General features: G+C 36.7%; 1 protein-coding gene across 1 annotated transcript in view; it reads left to right on the top strand.

Moving 5' to 3' along the window:
- The first annotated feature begins 3,140 nt into the window (after window positions 1–3,140).
- The window catches only part of KCNJ3 (potassium inwardly rectifying channel subfamily J member 3), a 146,906-nt gene continuing 126,140 nt past the window's right edge, over window positions 3,141–23,906 (top strand). The window contains exons 1-2 of the mRNA XM_090279973.1: window positions 3,141–3,923; window positions 13,854–14,070. Coding sequence (XP_090136099.1) covers window positions 3,225–3,923; window positions 13,854–14,070 — 916 coding nt within the window. The 5' untranslated portion in view covers window positions 3,141–3,224. The remainder of the gene's footprint in view (window positions 3,924–13,853; window positions 14,071–23,906) is intronic.

Consider the following 23,906-nt stretch of genomic DNA (forward strand, 5'->3'; position numbering starts at 1 on the left):
CTAAAATGAAATGGGGATTTGAAGAGTGTAAGTAGCATTTTTTAAAGAGAGAGGGGAACTCATGTGAGAGATACTGCAATGGTACAATCAAAAGAGTTTGGCACTTGATTAAATATCAATTTTATACCCAAGAAGCACAGAAAGTATTGCTTTTTAGTTACATGTTCTTTTATATTAAATCATATAAGTGACCTGACTTGGTGATAACTTTTAATTTTGTATTACTCAGAGAGCATTTCAACAGAGTTTCTAGTGGTGTGGAATGGTACATGTTATGGATCCAACAAATATTTCTTGTGAACCTAGTATATGACTATATTCTAGGTGTTGGGGACAGAGTAGTGAACATGAAACAAGGTTCTTGCTCTTGTAGAGATTGCATTCCAGGACTGTGATGTAGAAAAAAAGTGCTGTGAAGAATATGAACCAAGCTGAACTGATAAATACTTGGGCTAGAGAAGATCTCCCTAGGAGGATGCATTCAGGTTGAATGAAAGAAGGAACCAGCAACATGGATTAGCAGGGCAAGAACATTCCAGAAAGAGAACATATATAGTACAAAGGTACAAGAATGGGGTTATACTTCCATGGGTTTCAGAATTGAAAGAAGCCATCCTGGTAAGCGCATACTGAGTTAGGGAGAGAGCAGTCAGAGATGAGAGGACAATATTCGTACAATGTATTGGTTCACCAGATGGGACCAACTCCAAAAACTAATTTCTAATATCTTCTTGGCTTTATTGCATTTTTACAGTTCAGTAGACAGCATCCCTCACAGCAAAAGCAGTTAATAAAACCCCATTCATTCCCTTTTGCCATACCAACTTTGGGAATATGTTTCAGAGAAGAGATCTGGAGCCCAGAGTTCTTAGCTACTTGCTCAAGGTCACACAGTTTATAAATGGCAGGGCCCAGAACACAAATCAGGTCTCATGATTCAGGCCCAGAGCAGTTTCCACTTCCCACAGTGTCATTTTCCCTGCTTATGTAATCCTAAGGAATCACAGAGAGCTGCTGACCTCTCATCGCAGCCCACAGGACCACAGGAGAAGAGCCTGTATCTCTGAGTAGCTGTTTTAACTGAAGGACAGTAAAGGAGTCCACGGCTTATGTCTCAGAAGGTGACATATGCTTGCCTGCACTGAGTTTTAGGGGTAGAGACATAGAAAGGAGTGCCTGTAAACAGAGAATTAGTGGCGTGATAATGTCCTTATTTTCCTTTGCTTAGGAGTCTTATATCAGACCTTGGTTTAATAATCTCAAGATTTGAGGATTTTTCAACAAAATAAATTTTATACAACTGTACTGAATGGACTGAATGTAATGAATATGCCACCAGAAACCATGGCATTTTTAAAACAAACATGATATGTGGTAAATAACCTGGTATTTACACATGGGCACCATATTAGCTATTTCTGCACTTTGCCCCTCCATTAACTGCCAAGCCTGGGTCATTAAAATCCAGACTTCTTCCCTCAGTTACAGCCACACATTAACTCTGGACATCCTGAACCTTTTTAATAGAGCCATTTTCAAGGAAGATTATGAGCTTTCCTCTAAGTGTGTCTCTTCTCCTTTCTGTTGCCATCCTAATGGTCCCTTTGCTACTTGCAGCTTTGAGTTCTGAACATGCTTATCTCAGAGCTAGTTAAGGTCTATGTGATGTACCCCAAATTCAGGCATCCATTTAAATGAGAGCCTTAGTTGTACAGACATGTTGTACTCCTTTGCTTTCAGAGAGTAGCCTTTGCTGCTTGCTGGGGGCTTTCTGCCTAATAAATGCAGAGAAGGGCGAGTAAGTGTCGCCTGGCATTTGGGAGCCCATTGAAATTCGCTTGTGATTGGAGGGGCTCGCGTTTTCTTGAGCTGCCAGACACTGCAGGCTCAAGTGAGGCGCGGAGGTGCAATTCAGGCGGTGGAGCAGCGCGAGCGGGCAGGGACGGGCGGGGCCCGCGCGGCTCTGCAGCTGATCACACGCACCAGCCCAGACGCCGCTCTCCCGCCGCTCCCGCGGCCGCCTGGCTTCTTCCACCGGGGCCCGCGAGGCGCGGACAGGGCGTAGGAAGACCGAGGAAGAAAGAAGCAAGGGGCAGTACCGTGAAGCAAAGGAAAAGCTGGAGTGGCACTACTATTTACCCTGAAAGTGATCGGGAGCTGAGGCTCGAACCCCTTATAGCAGGGCCAGTGTCGCCTGCTAGGAAAGCAAGGCACCCAGGCACCCCCAAGTCCCACGCCAGAATCCATCTGTGTCCGGGGCTCCAGGATCCTTTTGGTGAGGGCAGCGTCGTGTCCTCTGGAAGTTTCGGACCTTGGGGGACCTGCATTGGAGCCCATCGTGGTACAGCAGGAAAAGTGGGGGCGAGGAAAACAGCCCTGAGCGTTGGGTGCGAGGCCGGGCTATCGCTGCAGCCCGCTGCGCCGTCTCCCGCGGGGTGAGTGCTCTGGTTTCTTGCACCGCAGCGTCTCCGCTGCGCGCGGGGGCGGCCTGGGGCCATTGAGAGTCCGCTGGAGGGACCTGGTGGCGCCCACGGAAATTCGTCGGCTGGTGGACGCCAGAGGGACAGGTCTCTGGAGCCCGGAGCGGGCGTGGGTAGCGGGTGTTGCACCAGTGCTCGGCAGACATGCCTTTGGGTGGGATTTTGGCCAAAAGATAGGAGGCGGGAGCGCCGGGGGCAGCCAGGAGCGGTCCCGGGGTGGGGTGGGGGGCGGGCGAGCGATCCCGGGGCGGCGGGGAGGGGGGAGGGTCTGGTCCAAGCAGGTAGCGAAGCTCCGACAGCCTGAGGAGTTGGCGGGTGCTGTGGAACTCGCTTGTTAACTATTAATTTAAAAAGAGTCAGTTTGGGAGTGCTGCAGGACAGTCGGTAAGGCTGCGGGAAGGCAAGAGGCGGCCGGGGGTACTGGTGGTGGGGGGAGAAAAGAGAAGTCTCAAGAAGCTTGGAGGCAAGATTGCGCTTGTGGTGTTTGCATCCCTCCAGCCTTGAGCGCGGGAGAACACTTTTTTAAGACTCAGCCTGGGAGGAAAGCCTCCGTCCCTGGGGAGGAGAGGCGTCCGCAGAGACCGCCGCTACTTGCAGGGTGCGCCTCCCCCCACCCCGCAACCCAGGAGCGCTAGCTTTTGTCCCCCCCTTTCCCCCGCCCCCACCTTCTTATTGGTGCTGGTTTGCAGCGCTCGGCTCCTGCGCCTTCACTTCGCGTTTGAATCTGGCTCGCCCCTCCGTATTATGTCTGCACTCCGAAGGAAATTTGGGGACGATTACCAGGTAGTAACCACCTCGTCCAGCAGCTCGGGCTTGCAGCCCCAGGGGCCGGGCCAGGGCCCGCAGCAGCTTGTGCCCAAGAAGAAGCGGCAGCGGTTCGTGGACAAGAACGGCCGGTGCAATGTCCAGCACGGCAACCTGGGCAGCGAGACGAGTCGCTACCTCTCGGACCTCTTCACCACCCTGGTGGACCTCAAGTGGCGCTGGAACCTCTTCATCTTCATCCTCACCTACACCGTGGCCTGGCTCTTCATGGCGTCCATGTGGTGGGTGATCGCCTACACTCGGGGCGACCTAAACAAAGCCCATGTCGGCAACTACACACCCTGCGTGGCCAACGTCTATAACTTCCCCTCTGCCTTCCTTTTCTTCATCGAGACAGAGGCCACCATCGGCTACGGCTACCGCTACATCACCGACAAGTGCCCCGAGGGCATTATCCTCTTCCTCTTCCAGTCCATCCTCGGCTCCATCGTGGACGCCTTCCTCATTGGCTGCATGTTCATTAAGATGTCCCAGCCCAAGAAGCGCGCGGAGACCCTTATGTTTAGTGAGCACGCGGTGATTTCCATGAGGGACGGAAAACTCACGCTGATGTTCCGGGTGGGCAACCTGCGCAACAGCCACATGGTCTCCGCGCAAATCCGCTGCAAGCTGCTCAAAGTAAGTGCGACCTGCCCCCTCCCCCACCTGGCAACCGCCAACCCTCCACCCTGAGGACCACCCCATCCCCTTAGTCTTACCTTTCGCCACCGGTAAACTTCCCTTGGGGAGGGCAAAACTGGACGCTTGGGCAAAGAAAGCACAATTGACTGTATTGTTCTTTTCCCACTCACTCTGGCGCTTTTATTTCTATCCACCATTCCGTTGTGCTTGTATCACTTTATGGAGCAGTGACACTTGAGGTGTGGTGTTTCCTGGAGCCCAGAGGTGAATGAGCCTGCCCTGTTTCCTGCCTCACCCTTGCTGCTTTGCCTTTTAGAACTCGTTTGATTTGTTGTCAATACTTCATTAAATTTGGAGAACTAAAACTGAGCAGCTTTGATTTTGAAGAAATAGGTGCTGAACCTATCCCAACTTTTACGTAGGGCTTTTCTTCCTTTATTTCTCCTCCCATCCACAATAATATCAGTAGATGGATTATTCCGCTCCACCCAATATCATTAAGTCTATTTATGGTCATCTTTTCAATGAGCACGCAGACCCGAGAAACAGTTAATAAAGTGGAAGAAAGAACAACTGGTTCTTTAAATTTTTTTTAATTTTTACTAAATATTTTTCTATAGAAGTATTCTGTGAAAGCTTGAGTGCTTTTCCTGTAGAGCCTCTTGTTAATTTTATTCTCAATTGCCTATTTCTATGAAGCCTTTGTCAATTACAGATTTCACTTCAAGCTTTTCAGCATCCATTAAAGGAGATTGCTTTCCTACTATCAGCAGTGTGAATGCTAAAACAAATTGCACATAGAGTGGTTATTAAAGCAAGGTTCATCTAGTCGTTAGAGGGCACTACTACAAACAAGAAGAGAAGCCCACCCTAATCACTCACGCAATTAGAGTCTGGAAACAAGATATAAGACCAGTCCTCTATGTGTTATTTAACCTGAAAGAAAATTTTGAAAATTTATCTGAAGATTCATAAAGAACCAGTTTCAGAATTGAGCATTAATAAAATGAAAACCTGATAAATATATAAGTTGAGATTTTCGCCTTTGAAATTTCAGTTTCCACTCTATAAGTATATATTGTTTTGCACAGCCTCAACTTATGTTGTAGTTAAAAGTGACTCAATGTGCTTTTAAAAAAGTTTGGCTTTTGTGTCGTTTCCATTATTTATGTGTAAGATCGTACCTCAATTACTCTTGACCATGTTGCTCAGTAAATTGTTAGAATTAAAGCAGTTCAGCTGTCCTGCCATTCCACATCATATGCATATTTACTATGCTATAGACAGGGAGTGTCTAAACACAAGTTTGTATAGCAGAGTGGAAAAATGTTCAGCCTTGTTCTGATGAATATGTTCATTAAGATAGCTATAAGTAAGTAATTTGAATAGATCATATTCTGTATAATTAACTTCAATGAGCTGCATAGTTTTTTTATTTAACTTGTCATATTGTGTCACTGACCACTGAACTAAAGGAGTTGTTTGGATCCGGCAAAGCTTGGTGTTGTAGACATGTTTATTTCAGTGGTATTTGTTGTAAGTTCCTCTTTCTATGAATAGAACAAGGTGTGTAATCTCTCTCTTTCCATTAGGCCTACTGTGAAGATAGAAACACTTTGTTAACACAGGGCAAAAGTCTCTGTCAAGGAATCCATGTCTATGTGTCACTTTTTAGATTTTTATTGAAGTAGAAACCATATTGGTTGGTCTATTGGAAATTTAAAAGTAGACTTTAAAGATCATTTTACATGATGTTTAGATGTTTTTAGACTTCATTAAATTTTATTTTAACAAAGCCAAAAATAATCAGAATTAATCTACATAGCAGGGTTTTTTGCTCTGTGTCCCGCCCCCCACAGGTCCAATGAATCTGAATTATTTAGTCTCTACAGTGGTTCAATTGATAATGATACCTATGCATAGGAACATGTACCACATATACCTTAATGAATGTTCTGATTAAAAAATAAAAGTAAATGATTTATAATGTTGGCAAATTTGGATCAAGGTGCTATATCAACACAAGGTGTTAAAAACAACATCTAATTAAAATGATATGTAAAATATTCCTATTAAATTCTTTGCTTTTGATTTGTTAGGAAGCTATCATTGCTAGAAGTTAAAATGATTGACATTGATTGACATATTGAATCAATTTATCTTAAACAAAATTATGCTGAAACTCTCTTGCTTTTTGTGAAGTAAGGAGTTGACTAGTTGCAGCTTTTCATCCAGCCAGTTAATATAGTTTGTTTGAAGTTAATTTTTCTTATAGCCTTGGTAATTAACAGGAATTCTTATAGTTCCTATATCATTTCCTTAGACTTCATTAAAAAAGAGTCACGTTTTATTGGGGAACTGATAACATTCAGCAAAATCAAGTGGGAGATTTCCTTTTAATAAGTTCCTCTCATTTATTTATTTATTTTTTAGGGACTGACATGAAGTGACCTAAAACAACCAACTATATTTTTTAAGAGAAGCTATACCAAAATCATATAGTAATACTATTTTGATACCAGTCGTATACAATCTTCTTATTAAATATCCCCCTAAAGCCCCTCTTTGACATTTAAATGTAAGATTTATGTATCTTTAACACAGAGAAATATGCAGAATTTTAAGCAACCCAAACCCATTGTATTTAATGGTATTAATTGTAGTTTATGTACGTTATTCCTCTTACCTAATTTAATTTACACAGGGTTGGGCAAAAGTAGGTTTGCAGTTGTGAGGACCTGAAACAGAGTTTATTCTTGTATTATTAATTGACTATTGTATTATTTTCCATACAAACAACTGTATTTTTCTATTGTTGGTTTTTTATTTGCTGAATAAAATTTTATTTTTCAGTATTAATATAAAATATTTAATGACTGTAAGGCACTTTCTATTCTTGGGGTGATTTAAAAACATGGATATGGCTTTCTATTCTTTGCTACTCTAACATTATCCATGCATATTTCTTTTGAATTTTCAAAATTTTGATGGAAGCTTTTTTAAATAACTTCTCTGCACAGTTTTTGTTATTCATTTAATTGAAAACCAATTTTACTTCAACTCTATTACTATCTTCTACGCTTGCAAATATTGAAATTTATTTCTATATTCAAATATAGGTTTTTTCTAATTTTATGCCTGGAGCAGTTGGTCCTATTATTCCTCAGAAAATAAAAAAGAAAAATAAATAATTAAAAATAAAGAATATAATATGAAGTTATTCTTATGTTAAAACATATAAGTATATCAGCTCTTTTGGGATGAATATTCTACCTTTCTTGTTTTTGTCTCCATATTGATTTTTTAATTAGAATCTTCAATTTATTTTATTTGTCTTTTTCTTTTTAACCTAAAATATAGGGACTAATGAATGATAGTCATGTTAAGTTATATCATCTAGTTGAAAGTTTTAATAAAAATACCTGAATTAGGAAGTTGAAATAAATGGCTGAAATGATGGACCCTGTCATTTACTGTTGAGTATAAAGGATTTGGAAATTCCACTTCCTATTTTTTACAAATTTAATGCTAAAGATTGATTTAAATATTGTTAAAATAAAATTTAAATAATATTCTCTGATATCTTATTAAAGAATTTACAACTTTATTATTCAGTATCCGTCATACATGACATATAAGCAGACACTCAGTTAATCCTTATTTACATAAAGTAAACATAAAATCAATTATTATTGGATCTTTATTTTGAAATAAAGATATAAGGATAGATCTTTCTCACGAAAGTATAATTTTATTTCTTTATATTTTTATTTATTGCAGATAGTCTTTGTCTTTCTTTCCTAGGAGATCAGTTGTGTAACCCTTAACTTTCACTTATTGAAAAGTAATGGGGTACAATAATCTTCTAGTGTATCACATACATTATTTTTGTATTCATTTTTAAAATTCTTAATTTATACGAATACTCAAAATTGGGAGCTATCTGGTTTTCTCATATAAATGTGCTCAAGTGAAGATGCAATAAAAAACAAAATTATTGCCTGAAAAGCCAATAATCTCTTCATTTTCTTCATATGCCCTAATATTTTTTTAAACCTCAAACCACAATGATTTCTGAACACATGAATCCTCGATTTTATTTCATATATAAATTAGTTGGTCTTCATTCCATACCTTGCACTTAAATGCAATTATTCTTCTGACTTTATGACCTTATTTTGTATGATTGACTCTTTTCTCTGATTGAGCTGAAGGAATTTGCACTTTAGTTTTAATCTTGAGATAATTAGTTACCATCTTAAAAAAAAATTAAGCCCCAAAACAAATATTTATCACAAAAGCAATTTTTATGAACATCATATGAACTGTTAATAAAAATACTCAAGGAGTCTAGAGCTAAGTACCTCCAAATTCTTGGGGCTTTATCCTATAATATGGGTGAATTTTTAACATAAATTAATTATGACTTTGTAAAAAAAAGGGATAATTTCTATTTAGTCTAACTTTGCTTTCTCTGACACAAGTACAATAATTCTGTTACATATAGAAGTTGTGTTCTTCTTAAAATCTATAATTGTTATTATTTTTAAAAATAGTAGCAATGTTTCCTTGTTTTTGTTCTTTATTTTTAATATAGTACTAAAAAATACAGAGTGGCTTGTAATCAGGAGAATACAGTGTGCATAGAAATAAGGGACATAAAGACCAAAAATAAATAGCAGTTGGTAAGGAAAAATGATACAAAGAAGCAGGAAAAAGCATTTGATGCACTTGAGAGTGTTTGTGAGTAGGAGGGAAATGTGCATGTAAGATACAAATTCTGTCCACAGTTATTATAAATTCCATAAAAGACTCCCACGGAATTATAAAGTTGTTCTTTCATTGAATGGTATAAAAGCCTCACATAATTTATTGCAATGCAAACTGCATTCCATTCCATAAGGTACTTTCTTTTTATAAAGTGAAGATATTTTGATGGCCTAAATAGCTTAGCATTAAAAATCTTTATTTTAGACTGGATGTTGATCATTGTTTTCCACCTGAGTATTGTTGGAACTGTAAACTTAAGGAGTCAAAGAAATGTACAATTTAACTGTAGACAGTCCAAATAAAATTGTACATCCACACACTTCTTTGCCAGACTTTAATTTTGGTCTGAGTCCCAAAACCATTGCTGGAACCACTTTAAGTCACAAGGCATTTTTGTTCCTTATCCTTGTCCTGGCCTTTTGGCTCATTTCCTAATTTGAACTTCCAGAGAGTGCTCTGACCTCATTCCATGGGTTTTCTTCCTGACTTCAGCATATATTCAAAACACACACATACACACATGCATTTAAAGAAGAGAAGTGAAATTGGAGACGATAGGCAAAAGTGGTTTGCCCTCTCCAACTGTGCTTTTCCTTTTATTTCTTTCCCTTTCCTGACCACTGGCTCTCAGTGTCTTTTTTGCAATAGAGGCTTGTGGGAGGTGGTGGGGTGTGGATCAAACTTTAGAATATAAAAGAGGTAAATCTCATGAGTCAGGTGTTAGTGATTAAATGCTTTATTCAAAATTCCCTGAGCCTCCCTTGGAGCTAGGAAAAAACACAGTGGTTACAATTAGGACAGAGTGTAGGTTAGAGAAATGGGAGAAAGGCAGCAAAGAAATTGATTGTATTGAAGTGTGTTCTTGCTAAATGAGCATGGACAACTGGTCATAAACCTTGCAGAAGGAGAATGGCTAAATGTGGATCTGCTTATGCCAGGGCAATGATAAATGTGTATCCTTGTTTGTGTGTGTGTGCATGCATTTTTGAACAAGTACTCAATAGTTTTTCATTTGTAATATGAAACTATTTATCTGTAAAGTACATGATAGGGAACTGTCATGATAGTCTCTTCTAGGCATCTGTGATGTGAATCCTTTCCACTTGTAGTCAAAATTGTAATTAATCATCTTGTAGGCCTTTTTAGGACTTTCAGTTCAAAGTCATTTGACATTAGCTGTTTCTTTGAAATTAGTACGTGACTATAAAATGATGAACAAGTCTTAAATTCTAAGCATAGATTTATTTGCATATAATTTAAAATTGTTTAATAGAAATTCCACTCTTAAATAGCAATATTTTCCTTAGAAAATATAACTTAGAAATAATTTTCAGAACCTAAATTGTACAAAATACAAAATCATTTCAAAAATCCATTATCTTCTAATTATATTTTTTTGTACAGTAAGGGTAAACAAACGTTAGATTTCTTTGATTTTTCTCTTAGCACCCGGCATCTGTTATAATTCAGTCAACCAGAAAGTCTTTCAAGGTGGAAAAGTCATTATTTCCTTCCCCAAATTCCATACAGTTGAAAATAAAAGTTAAATAAAATCCAACTCCAGTCCTAGTGTTTTCAAATTATGTTCTAAATTTTTAAGAATTACCAATTTCACATGACTTTCCTTTCACCTCTTTACATTTTCTTATTCATTCAATAATTTTATGATTCTAAGGTATTATTTCATCAATGGAAGTCAACTTTAGTTATCCACCCTTTAGAAATTTCAAAATTTTGTTGCATCAATCTCCATCTTTAAAAATGTTCTGAATTATTGTTGATCTCCATCATATCTCTTTACACATTTCTATCTAGAAAATAAGCATGGTTCTGTGTTCTCTTTGAAACTGGGAGGTTATAGAGCTAAAGGAAATAACTTGGACCATCAACAAATTGTTCTATAAATAGAAGATTTCTTCTTACATCAGAATTCTTAAGATAACATAATAAAGTTTAAATTAGTTTTTATCTAAAATTTCTACTCTCATCAAAATTTCTGGGAAAGTATGATAATTGATAGTTAAATAAGAGAATCGGAAACTGGTGGAATATCAATGCGACTGATTTATTACATACCTAAGGTAAAGATCATGGTTTAATTTTATAAAAGCACATACATGACTCCTCTTTTATTTTTTCTTTTCTTATACGTGTGTATATTATAATTCCTTGAACAAAGTTCTCTTTTTCATCTTATACAAGTCAAGAGACTGAAAACTAACCTAGCATTTTTTCCCTTTGCCCTAGAAAACTGTGGAACTTCATCAGAACTAGAAAAACATAGAATAGAATTTCTCGTAAGCCTAGAATAGAAGTGTATTGATGTTGAAAATGTATTGATATTGTGTAGGCATATGTAGGTTTCCGGAACATCATAAAAATTTGGTTGAGCACTGATGACACTACTTTGCTCTAACACGGAGCTCAGACTTGAAAAAATCTCATGACTTCAAGCATCTTCCACACTAAAACCACGTCCTTCACCCTTGTAAATAGGAAAGCATCCCACTTAATTTACAGTGATTTATAAGGTCTCAGTCTATTACAGATTGAAAGAAGCAAACAAAAATTAGGGAGGTAAGCACATTACAGTTGGAATATTTGATGGCCTAAATAAAGACCTGAGAGAGAAAATTGTGGATATCTGTAGTGTCTCAGACTCATTTAAAGGAAGGATAATAAATTAGATAGTGTCCACTGGGAAATAATTTCAATGAATATGCAGAGAATTTCACTTGCCTGAAAAATGTATTAACATGGAAAACATCTTTCAAAGAAACGTAGTGTTATACTTTAGCCAAAGTGTCACATGATAGGTATAGTTGTCAACTTTTTCATATCAAGACTGGGATAGCACATGAAGCTTTGAAGGGGAATAGGTATAATTTTGAGAATATGGACAGATTAATTTTATATCAGAAGGTATATGAAGTTTAAATGGAGTATGTTCATGCATATTTAAATCTAAATTACTTATCTATAAATTAACTGCTTTGGTAGTCTTCTGATAGGCTGCCTGTTTCTAGGTCACTTCTTTACATAGGTTGTTGAATGATCAGAGAATGTAAAAGTTAATTGCTTACTTGAAAGCTTTTAGAATGAGGCACAGGCATAAATAATATATATATATATATATATATATATATATATATATGTAAAAGAAAGATGAACTTTAATTTTGAGGTACATATATAACCACTAGAAAAAATATCTCTTTTGGGGAAAATGATTTTTATATAAATGGGAAATTGAGTTTTTAAAGAATTATTTTTGTGAACCGCCTTCATTTTAGTGCTGATAAAACAAAGCTTAGAATAGTTAGTAAATAACCCAATGTTTGTTCATTAATTATAAACATCAGAATACCACCTTGTGTTTATATAGCACCTGTTTCTTACTAGGTAAAAAAACGATGACACAGGCTTTTGTTTTTATATGTTTCAATTTTAGCTTTTACTGTGTTCTATGAATCAATACTTGTTATACAACTTTGTAGTTGGAAAGATGCTGGTCTCACCTATATTTTAATGATTTGAGGATAGGTTTAGAAACACAGGAGACTTCTACTGGCTTAGAAATACCTAGTTTTATCTAAAGTTAGTTGGTAGAGGTGCTCTTTTTATTTTTGCACTTTCAAGATTTTCCATGGATTTTTCTCTTATTAGTAATCTTTTGTCTTTTTTTTTTAATAAACTATTCACAAGGTAAAGAAAAAAATAGTCTCCATGTTTTCATTGGATCTTTTTCCTACTAAGTAAAATTCCTGAGTATCATTAATTACAAACTAGTCTCTGTAATTGATAGATTCTGCTGTTGATGCTCTTTGTAGCAATTGCTACCTTAACAATCCTCCACCAATTTGAAAATCTTGGTCCTGTTTAGCCATGGAGAACATTTTACTAAACCACGTTTCTTGGCATTTTCACATTCATTTACTGCACCTAAAAAGCCAATGTATTTTTTAGAATTTTGAGAGTAGAGATTTTGTCTTCAAACTACCACTTCATTGGTCAGACCTGTTCCAGATTCTGTGATGTTTATTGGATTCACTTTGTAAAGAGCCTGTTAAAATATATTGGACCTTTCCAAGCCCTATTTGACAAATAGAAAGCCACCCTCCAAATAAATTTTTTGTATGCAACTTTTTATCACACCCTTTATTTTATCAGCATAATTAAATAAATTAAACTTGAATGTTTGTTTATATGTGGTCCTTATAAGTAACATATATATAAAACAAAATGAAAATGAATAGAAAAGAAATATAGGTTTACTTTCACGCTTTGTTAATTTTAAAGTTATATTTAATTTTCAGTTTAGCATGCAAGCAATTTATTCAATTAAATTTACAGTGATTTATACTGACGTTTAATGCTTCTGCATAATGAAAGTTTTAGTAAATCATGTCTATCCAATATAGAGTATTGTTGCATTTTGATTTTAAAAACTTCAGTTTAGCCTAATTTTGCACTATATTTTAAAATTAGTAAAATAGAGAAGTAGACAACTTTAATGCAGCTTATTTTTAGGAGTTTGAAAGCCATTAGCTAACAGCACCTAGCTTTTATTTTTACTGTGAACTGTTGTTTTCATAACATAATTTAGCATGATAACATATTTACTCTTTTATTCTAGTTTATGTCTATTTTCAAAAGTCTTGGAAAATAATTTATTAAGCTTTGCTTTGTAATAATGAAGTAAATCTCTTTTTAAATTATGAACAATCTTTTTCAGCTTTATCAAACTCCATAAGAATTTCTTGCTTATTCACTTTGTGAGAAAAATATCTGGCTTGCAATGAGTTATCATGCAGTGATTCATGTCAAGCAGTAGCACACGTACATACAATTGCTCAGTTTGTGCTAACACCCATTGTTGAACCAGGCATTTCTCAAAAGCTCATGAGTTAGGGAATGGTAATTATAGTAAGTTGTATATTATAAATAATGCATGGATGTGTCACATGAGTTATGTGTCACATGAGCTTTGTGGGATTTCAGGCCATTTGCCAGAGCATAGCTGCATAGTGATTTGTTTGGAGTTTGTTTCAGATGATTGAAAGCACAGAATGTTGACAATATGTAAACTACTGTTGGGCTGCCTTGAAAATTCAGTACAAGTAAGTGATTTCTTCTCTTTTTCTGTGTGCTTATCTAGTCTCGGCAGACACCCGAGGGTGAGTTCCTTCCCCTTGATCAACTTGAACTGGATGTAGGTTTTAGTACAGGGGCAGATCAACTTTTTCTTGTTTCCCCCCTCACGATTTGCCACGTGATCGATGCCAAAAGCCCCTTTTATGATCTATCTCAGCGAAGCATGCAAAGTGAGCAGTTCGAGATCGTCGTCATCCTAGAAGGCATTGTGGAAACAACTGGTGAGTAAAACTATAGATACATCATTGCGTTTCTTTGTTTCATAGTGACGTGATGTAATATGCACAATACTTGCCATAGATTGGGTTAAATTTCTCAGTTCACAATAATGAGAGTAATGACTTGCCTCTTATTTCTTTGTATTATTAAATTGATACTACTTTTAATACGAAGACTTACTGCGGTGATGTTTACAAATGTGCTATTAACTCAGGAATACTCACTGCAAAAGAAAAAGACAACTGAGATGTCTCCTTAAAAATGATTATGATGTTTTGTTTTTATTACAATCTTAGATTTTCTATAACGCAATTTTTCTTTAAAGATTTAAGGTTAAAGTAAATTCAGCATAAGTAGTGAGCATCCTGAACTCAGCATGCACATTTTTGCCTGGGGGATGGTGATTTAGGCTGTCACTGATACAGCTTTGATACACTCCTCTGTGCAAACTCAGTGGAAAATTTCCTCTGTGTGTGTGTGTGCGCGCGCGCGCACATGTGCATGTGGGCACATGTGCTAAAGCAGCATTTTAATTTCAAAGTGGGTCAGTAAATTCCCTCAGCTGATTCTGGACCAAAAATTTTAAAGGCTATTTTTCTTCTTTACTTGCTTTGGGATAAGCTGCATGCTGTATGTAAATTCGCTAAGATGTAATACAACATTGGTATGCCCCAAATATAATTCGCTACTCTTGTCAAAAGGAAAGAAACAATAAATCAGAGTATATTGGGTGGAGTCTTAAGAATTTTCCCAGTTGTTTTGGAATCGGGTAGGTGTCTGAGACAAATAATACAGTATCAACATAATTACATACATATATGTATGTACATCTGTGTATCTCAATCGAACTTTACCCTTTCTACAAGTAATAAGAAAGCAGGACATATTTTAGCAACTTTTTAAGCAATATTATTTTGACAATATTAAAATACTAATTATTACGTATAAACTATAGTATTATTGAGAGTAACACTGGCAGTAACATGGACACATAAACACTTCCCACCACCGTGGACAACTTTACATAATCTGATATCTCTCACCTTGGTAGAAAGCTTTGTCCAAGCAGCAGAGGGAGGAAGGCATTGTAATTTTCCCAAACCTGTCACATAACACCTGTTTGAAATTTGGGCCAGATAACATAATCTCTATCAGCTTATTTTCTTTCTTTTTGAAGTAAGAATCATATAGTAACCACCTTGAAACTGCTGGTCATTTTCTAGCATTTTATAATAGTAATTACTTCAGTTTAAAAATTAAGAATTTTACCCTGACCAGTGTGGCTCAGTTGGTTGAGTGTCATCCCATAAAATGAAAGATTGCTGGTTTGATTCCGAGTCAGGGCACATGCCTGGCTTGCAGGTTTGGTCCCTAGTTGGAGTGGTGCATGCAAAAGACAGCCAATCAATGTTTCTTTCACACATAGATGTTTCTCTCCATCTCTCTTTTTCCCTTGCTCTCTCTCTATAAACAAATAAGTAAAATCTTTAAAAAATAAAAATTAAGATTTGAAAGAATAATGAGTATATATTAACTCTTCAGTCTGTATCTGAAATTTGATTTCTGTAGCTTTTTTAATGTTTTAAGCCCTCTATTTAGTTTTTAACTTAAATTTTAAATGATACCATATTGAATTTCTAAAGTGTTGTAGAGTGATAGAAATACGATCAATATACAAAGGATTTTAGTTAAAAGGAAAAACTATAATTTTAATTATAATTTTAGTCATCTTATTTATTGACATAATAATTTATTGTTAGAATTTAAACAACAGATGTTGCAATTTTTATTGGTTTACTTCTTACAGTATATGCTTCTATCTTTGACACAGCTGCTTATGACTCCCTAATTGCTTTTTATTAATGTAGTCACTGACATGAGTGAAGGTTCTGTTTCACTTGACATCCTTAAAAGTCTTCCATTAGTTCCATCTATTTATTCATTTTTCCTATTTATCTTTAGTTTGTCTTTTTTTCTTAAGAATGAGAACATTTCCTTATAAAATCACAGTGCAGTTTTAAAAATCAGGAAATTTAACAATGGTACAATTTGTACCACTTAGCTCTCAGTCTATGTTCAAATGCCATTAGTTGTTCTAGTAATTTGAGTAATAGCTCTTTCCTCCTCTGGTTTAACATCAATTTAAGGATTATACCCATTCGTCGTCGGCAGCCGTCCGTCTCGAGAGACGATGGTGTAGCTTCTTAAGAGTCTATCTGCACCACCGAGAATGGCTGTGCAGTCCGACTCAGGAGTGACACGGTATCTGTCTCCTCCCGTGTTGAATCGACATCTTGCGATGACGCTGGAGTGTCCTCTCCAGTGAAACTGAAGCTACAGAGCCTGGGCAGGGTGATATGGAGGGTCTGCTGTTGCCCATGCAGCAGACCCCCCCTCTCTTCGCAGCTGAGGGATCCAAGGGAAAGACGCAGTCAATACAGCTTGGCTTCAGGTGCGCCGCAGGAGTTGCCGGTGTTGACTACAACGTCAAACCGCCTTAGGGACTCCGGCTCCGGATTTTCTGTCGGGGTTTACTCCCTTAGCCTTTCCCCTGAAGAGGTATGCCGCAAGGCAGCGGAGGTTTTTTGGAGTCAGAGTTTTCCTTCTCTGATGTGCCCTGACTGGAAGATCGAACCAGCGACACTTAGCTCGCAGGCCGACGCTCAATCCACTGAGCCAAACCAGCCAGACTGGGATACTATAAGCCAGGTATTCTGTATAATGTTTCTCAAATTAGATTTGTCTGAGGTTACCTTATTAATTAATTCTTTTGATTTTTGACTTCTACATGGGCATCTTAACGTAATATTGAAACAGGTTGTTTTTTACATTTACCTATGTATTCCTGCTGTAACTTACATGTCTTGATATTTCAAAGGATCATGCTTAGTATATAATGTGTTTACATAAAGTATTAGTTTTGTAATATTAAATTATTTGTTAGGACTGTAGCTTTCGTTTTAACATTTCCTTCCACCTCCCTTTTAAAACAGAACAACAACAACAATGTAATTAACTGGAAGCTAATACTTTTCACAGAAAATATGAACACTTGAATGGAGACTGAATTTCTTATTCAGAGATTGCCTTTTTATGAAGAAGAGATTAAAATCTGCTTCCTCATAACCTCTATATTAAGCTTGTTTTCTAGCTTTAATATAGCAAGACAAACAGCAAAAACTTTACACACGATTTATAAAATTATTTCATGAAAAATTTATCTGACATTTTGTTTTTATATTTGCTTTGACTAATTAAATCCCACAGTGTTCAAATGCTTGCTATAAAATGTGTCTATATTTTCAGACCTCCTTGAGCCTGGTAATAGTACCATAAACATTTTAATGTCCATTTGATCATTTATCATCTTACTGAAATTTATGTAGATTTATTTTTAAGGATGTTTCATCCTCCCTTATTTTCACTCTCAATAAATTTTACTTTCTCATAATATTTTTTGCTTCAAAACAGATGAGATATTTTGGGATATTTTGAGACATCAATAATACCATTTTTACCCCTTTTTTGTAACCCGGTAATAAACATTTACTCGATGTAACTTTCCATCATATTTAGCATCAAAATACTAAATTTTTCTTTTTTTATCATTTACTCATTCATTAGACAAGTAGTACTTAGATGTATACTGTGTGCTCAGAAGTATTTGAAATGCTGGCGGTACAGTGGCGACCAAGACAGGCAGACCCCCTTTCCTCATGGAGGTTATATTCTACTTGGAGGAAGAAGAACACAAAAGAACAAAAATAAGCAAGATATTATCCGATAAAATGTGTTAAGGATAAAAAACAAAAACAAAACAAGGTGATAGGAAAAAATAGCACATCCCAGGCTGCTTCAGGTTGACAGTAAGAGACAGTATCTCTGAGGGGGTGATAAGTAAGCAGAGACCTGAGTGTCAAGAAGGAACTCCTGAATCCATCTGGAGGGAGAACATGGCAGGCATGGTGAGCTGGTGCAGGGGCCTGAGTTGAGAATTAGCTTGATTGAGTCCAAGGACTAACAGAAGGCGGAGGTGGTAGGAGCAGATGACAAATTTGCAGAGTCAGGTGAGGAGAAGTCAGAGAGGTGGAGGGGCCACCTCAGCACTATGATGATTGCAAGTGTGAAGACGTGATAAGAAAGCAAAGCCTGTATTTATATGAAAGTAATAATTTAGTAATCTTAAACTGTGTGTAACAAAAACAAAAACAAAACCAGAACTATATTTTTTGCAAGCTGTTTATTTAAAAATGAGTGGCCCTAAAGTATTGGAAATGAATAAAACTTTAGACAGTGCCGCTTTTTAGTGTATTGGTGGTAATACCTACATCATCCCTACTTATCTCCAACACACATACACACACACATGCACACACACACGCACGCACACTCACAGTTGCTCACTTCACAGCAGCCCTCTGACAAGAATCTTCTGATTTCATTTAGTTTTTGGTTCTTTTCATTCCTGTAGTCTCCGCAAGAATGGCTGGAATGGGAGGAAGGGGAGCTGAGAAGTCAGAAGCTTTCTAATTTCCTTGGAAGTTTCAGTTCTCAGCTCAAGAGTCACAATAATTACTTTCCTGCCTCCCATGGAAATTTTCCTCAGAGATCACACTTGTCCATTGTCACCCTCCTTGCTACAGATGAGTCAGATTTTCACTCCCAACAAGGGACACAAGATCTGCCTTTTTATTAATAACCTTTGCTTATTTGCTCATCCAGCCAATTACGAAACACAGGTTACCTCTAAATCTTGCTCTCTTTGCTGCTTCTCCCGAGAGAGAGAGAGCACTGCTAGAGGCAAACAGCATTGCAGATTTGGCTCATTAGAACTGGATGCTTTCAAACTTCAATCTGCTCTCTGCTGTTATTTGGCAGTCTTTTTAATTGTCTTTTCTGTACTCCCAGGCTCTTTCTCCAGGGTAGCTATTTTAGACCTTTTCTCTCTTTCCGTGTCTCCAGTCCCAGCTGTCCTGTCCCTTACTCGTCATATCGTCTCTCCACCTATTCTATCAAAAAGAATGTAACACTTCAATTCTTATACATTTTTTACTCTCAATCCTTTCCTCATAGTTCTCTTTTTCTTTCCTGGTGTCTGTGGGGGAGAGTATCTTTATTCTTCTCCAAAACCATCTCTTTTATAGCTAGTTATGTTGTGACTCAAGCTCAAATACTTACCATATCTAATACTTAAACTCCCATTGATTCTATTTGCTTTCAAATATTTATAGGCCTTTCTGTATGTAAAAAAAAAAAAAAACACAACCTCATTATTGGTCACTTTATTCTCAAGGTTGTTCTGGGATTCAAGAGACACCACATTGTCCTTCCCTCTTTATATTTTCCAATTGTTTCTTATATACTGCATTGCTGCTTCTTCCTACTCCTTCTCTCTCTGGTGTTTCCTGCTTCTCTGCCCTTGCCTTTCTTTCCTCAGAATCCATCTTCTTGTCTTTTTTAAAATGGATTCACAAAGTACTCACAAGTCCCCTTTTCCTTTTATCTCCATCTATGGACCCTCCTCCCAGCTATGGTCTTATGTTAATAGTTGCTATTCATTTTCAGAACATTTTAATTCAGAGTCAACTCACCCAAACACCACGTTATTATCTAACTTTAAAATTACATCGTCATTTGTAAAGTTGGTCTCTGTAAGAGACTGCAGTTTTATCCCAGACTTCCCCTCCCCTACCACTTTCTTTCTCTTTGTATCCTATCAATTTTTCCTTTCCACAAATACCTATAGAGCATCTATTACAGGATACATACTATTCTAGACTATAGGGGACACATTAATTACGAATACAAAATTGCCGCCCTTGTGGGTACTTATATTCTTTTTAATCTTTAAATTAAATTTAATGGGGTAACATTGGTTAATAACACAATGAAATTTTCAGGTGTATATGATTATTCCACATCCATGTCCTCTATTTTGTGCCCTCCACCCAAAGTCTAGTTTACTTCACTTTTTACTCACTTCACTCACTCTCTGTCATCTTCCCCCTCTGGGTACATGTCTTCCTTATGTAGAAAACTGACATCAAAATGAAGAGTGCTTCATTGAGAATGTAAGAAAAGTGATGAGTGCTGTGGAAAAAAATAGAGCAAGTCAAGAGGGATTGGAAGTGTAGGGAGATTAGGGAGGGTTGCAGTGGGAAGGTGACATTTGAATCCAAACACAGCAAAGAAAATGCCTAGGAAAAGGGCATTCCAAGCAGAGGTATCAGTAAATACTCCAAAGGAGCAGCGCGCCTGGCTGTTCCCTCTCTTAGTTTGCAAGGTCTCTCAGTTTAACTCTTCCTCTTTTCAGCCCACATAATGTACTTCTAAATCACAGCAGTTGTCTCAGTAGTGGAGCCTGTCTTTTACATGAAGATTGCACACTACCGCTTGGTAAATTGCTTACAACACTACTTTCATGATATACCTATGCTCAGGAACCTCTAATAACTGCCAAATAAAAGTGTTTGTATTTCTTCCTGAGAAAATCAGGCTGCTCTTCCTCATGTAATGCCCAAGCAGTGATGCTCACTCTTGACTCCAGTGTCTGCAATAAATACATTTTCATTGTCTAGGATAGCAGTGTCTTGTCTTGTCTGATATGACACATTAGCTGCCATATGCATTCAGTCTTTCCTGGGCACTTTATTCCATGTGTTTTTCTTTAAAAACACACTTTAAAAAGCTGGTTTTTACAATGAAAGGGCTATTAAATGCATGCTCATAATAGAAAAAATAGAAATATGCAAAATAAAAACTTTACTCTTAATTTCAACTACTATACTGTTAATATGTTGGTCATTAAATGTTTGGTATCTGTATTGAGATATATTGTTATTGTGCTACATGTGCTGTTTTATAACTTGCTTTATTGCATAATATATTGTTAACACCTTTCATGTCAAATTATAAATCTACATCATTAGTTTTAATGGCTTTATTGTTTGCTAATGTATGAATCTATCTTAATTTTTATTACCTCCTACTCTGAAATTTTTAGTCATTCCTTTTTAAAATAATGTAAATAGTCTTATAGTTTATAGTTTTAATTTATGTACCACTTTTACAACTTTAATATTTTATATAAATTTCTAGAGATGGAATTCCTGGGTAAAAACATGTGAATCTGTTGGTTTTTAATATTTATTTTAGAGTTGCTGTCTAGAAAGTTGTACCAATTTACACTTATATATGAAGGTGCCTATTTCCTTATATTCTTGCCAACAATAGATATTATAATTATTTTATTTTGGCCAATTGACATTATTTTTTCTTTCAATTATTAGTGAGATTGAAATTATTATATCTATTGTCTATGGATTTTATTTCATGAATTCTCAGTTAATATTGCTTATGTTGCTTGCAGTTCTCTTTATCCATAAATTATTTGTGCAGTTATGATAAACCATGTCCCTAATAGTTGGTACACTCTAGCAAAATATTTTCTTTATGTAGATATACATGTATAATTTTATCACATTTATCTTGTATGTGCCATATGACAGCTTCAGATAAACTTAAATTTTTCAAGATTGATTCAGGACTTTGTTTTATGGCTGTTCATTTTGTATGTCATAGAACCCAGAAAGCGGTAGATCCAGGTAACCACTTCTGATCTGTTGGTTGTTACTTTTAATTGATTTTAATACAGTTCTCTATTATATTAGCTTGCTTTAAGAGTCACCAGTTGTACCTTATAGGAAGTAAAACAATAAATGATTGTTGGTTATTTATGTTATATTAGGTGTGAGACAGTACAGAGATAATTAAGGAGGCAGTCTACAGTCCAGAGGAAGAAAAAAGTTGACCAAAAATGAATATTAGCAATATGTACTCAAAAAGGCATATGTCAGTCTAGTGTAGGACCCTAAACTAGTGGTGCCCAATGGATTTGTTCTTAAAGAGGCTGAGAAGGGCCCCCCTAAGGGCATGGCAGGAGCTGAGACAAGAAGGTGAAGAAGCAGCTCATCAGCAGGGTCAGAGGAGCTGGGTATTCTGGTCAGAGAGACTTCCAAGTGGGAATTTATTTTGTTAGAGGAGTCACATAATTTGGTGTGGTCCTAGCATAGAAGAGATGGAGGGGAACTGACTGGAGATCAGCCTATCCCTGAGTTATAGTTTGTACTAATTCTTCAAGCAATAAAGCACTTGAATGATTTAAAGTAGGAGAAGGCCACGATCATATTTGCTTGATAGAAAGATCCCTCTGGCTGCAGGTGGAGGATGGATTGCGTGGGGCTGAGGCCGGAGACAGACCAGTTATTAGGCTGTTACAATAGGCCAGATCAGAGGTAATTGTGTCCTGCATGGAACTGTCTGGCTCGGGCAACTATGTGATTGTTGAAAATAATGAATAAGGCCTCTGGTTTGAAGCTGTTAAGTTATGATTAAATAGGAATAGGAAAAAAGGGCCTCAGGAGTCTTCCCTCTGAAGTTCCACAGGCTATTTAAAAGAAGCCAAGACACCCAAAGAATCAAAAGATAAATTAAGAAAAATAAATAAAACAGCATGAATAAGCCGTTGACTCTTCTTACTAGTGACAAGCACTGGAATTTTCTAACAAGTAAAACAGAGCAGAAGCTCAACTTGTGAATAATTGAGATGTGCTTATCATTTTCCTCTATAAATGATTCTACAATATTTAGCTTTATTAACTGTAATTAATCCGTTAGTGATCTGTCAGAAGGTAATGATCAGCAACCCCCTCAGTGTTACTGTAAATGAAGGAGCACTCTCCTGCACATTAGAAATATTATTGATCCTTCCTCATTACTGTTCTGAGTCATTAGCTGCGAGCTCCTCCTATTTATAGCCAGGGCTTAAATCAGGGGCATCTTGTTTATATCTCTGGTGCCCTGTTTTTGCCCACATTGATGTTACCTTTTAAAGTAATTGTTGCTGCTTCAGAAGACTTTCCACCTTATCAGATAAAAAAGTTCATGACACATGGACATAGATATATTAAAATTTTTTAAGTACCCTTCTCTCAGTAATTTTTATTGTTATATATTTGTTAAATATTTACTGCTTCTTAATTGTGATTTTTTTTCTCTTTTAGAGATTCGTTTTCCGTTTTTATTTTTGAGTCAAAACAAAACAATTTTTTGGAGAGTCATTGATTTTTGAAAATCTAAGACAACTTTTTATGAGACCAATTTCTAAGTAAAATCCTATATTTTCTTTTGATAGGTGGAAATTATCAATTGATTTTAAAAAATAATGTTTAAAATATTGAAGCATAAAATAGGGTGGCCAGTCAGCTTGGTAGCTCTGTGACTGAAAGCTTTTCTGGGGCCTAGGGCTTTTGGTGCTAAAATCAAGAGTCCTGGGAAAACTGAAACAGCTGGTCATCCCACTTAGCACTCCAAGACTGTCACTGAAACCTTGCTACGTGCGTGTTCCAGGTTAATTGGTAAGTTTGCATTGTTAATAGTGGAATAGGTCTTTTCAAACTCATGATGGGTGTTACTCCACCAATTTCCTTACTCTGTCATCATTGTCTCAAAAATTCATAAAAGAATATTTTCACTTACATTATTTTCTCTATTATTTTCATTGCTGTTTTTATAGAATATTTAATTAATATATCCTTAGCATCTTAGGATGGAAGTTTCTCATTTCTTTGTGTAGGAGGTTGGTATGGGTAAACAACAGGGAACTAGGTAAGTTGGAAAACATGACACTGTATTTGTCAAAATCTTGCCTCTGGCTAATGGGATTAAAAGATGTCAACAAACCTTATGAATAATCTAGTTAATTGTTCAATGCAGGTGTAGGGGAATTATAATTGGAAAAAGAAGTTTTGGTTAAGATGTGGCATAGTTCAATGACAAG

This window comes from Furipterus horrens, unplaced genomic scaffold (assembly GCF_987537825.1).
Source record: "Furipterus horrens unplaced genomic scaffold, mFurHor1.1.pri manual_scaffold_1, whole genome shotgun sequence".
Classification (NCBI taxonomy): Eukaryota; Metazoa; Chordata; class Mammalia; order Chiroptera; family Furipteridae; genus Furipterus; species Furipterus horrens.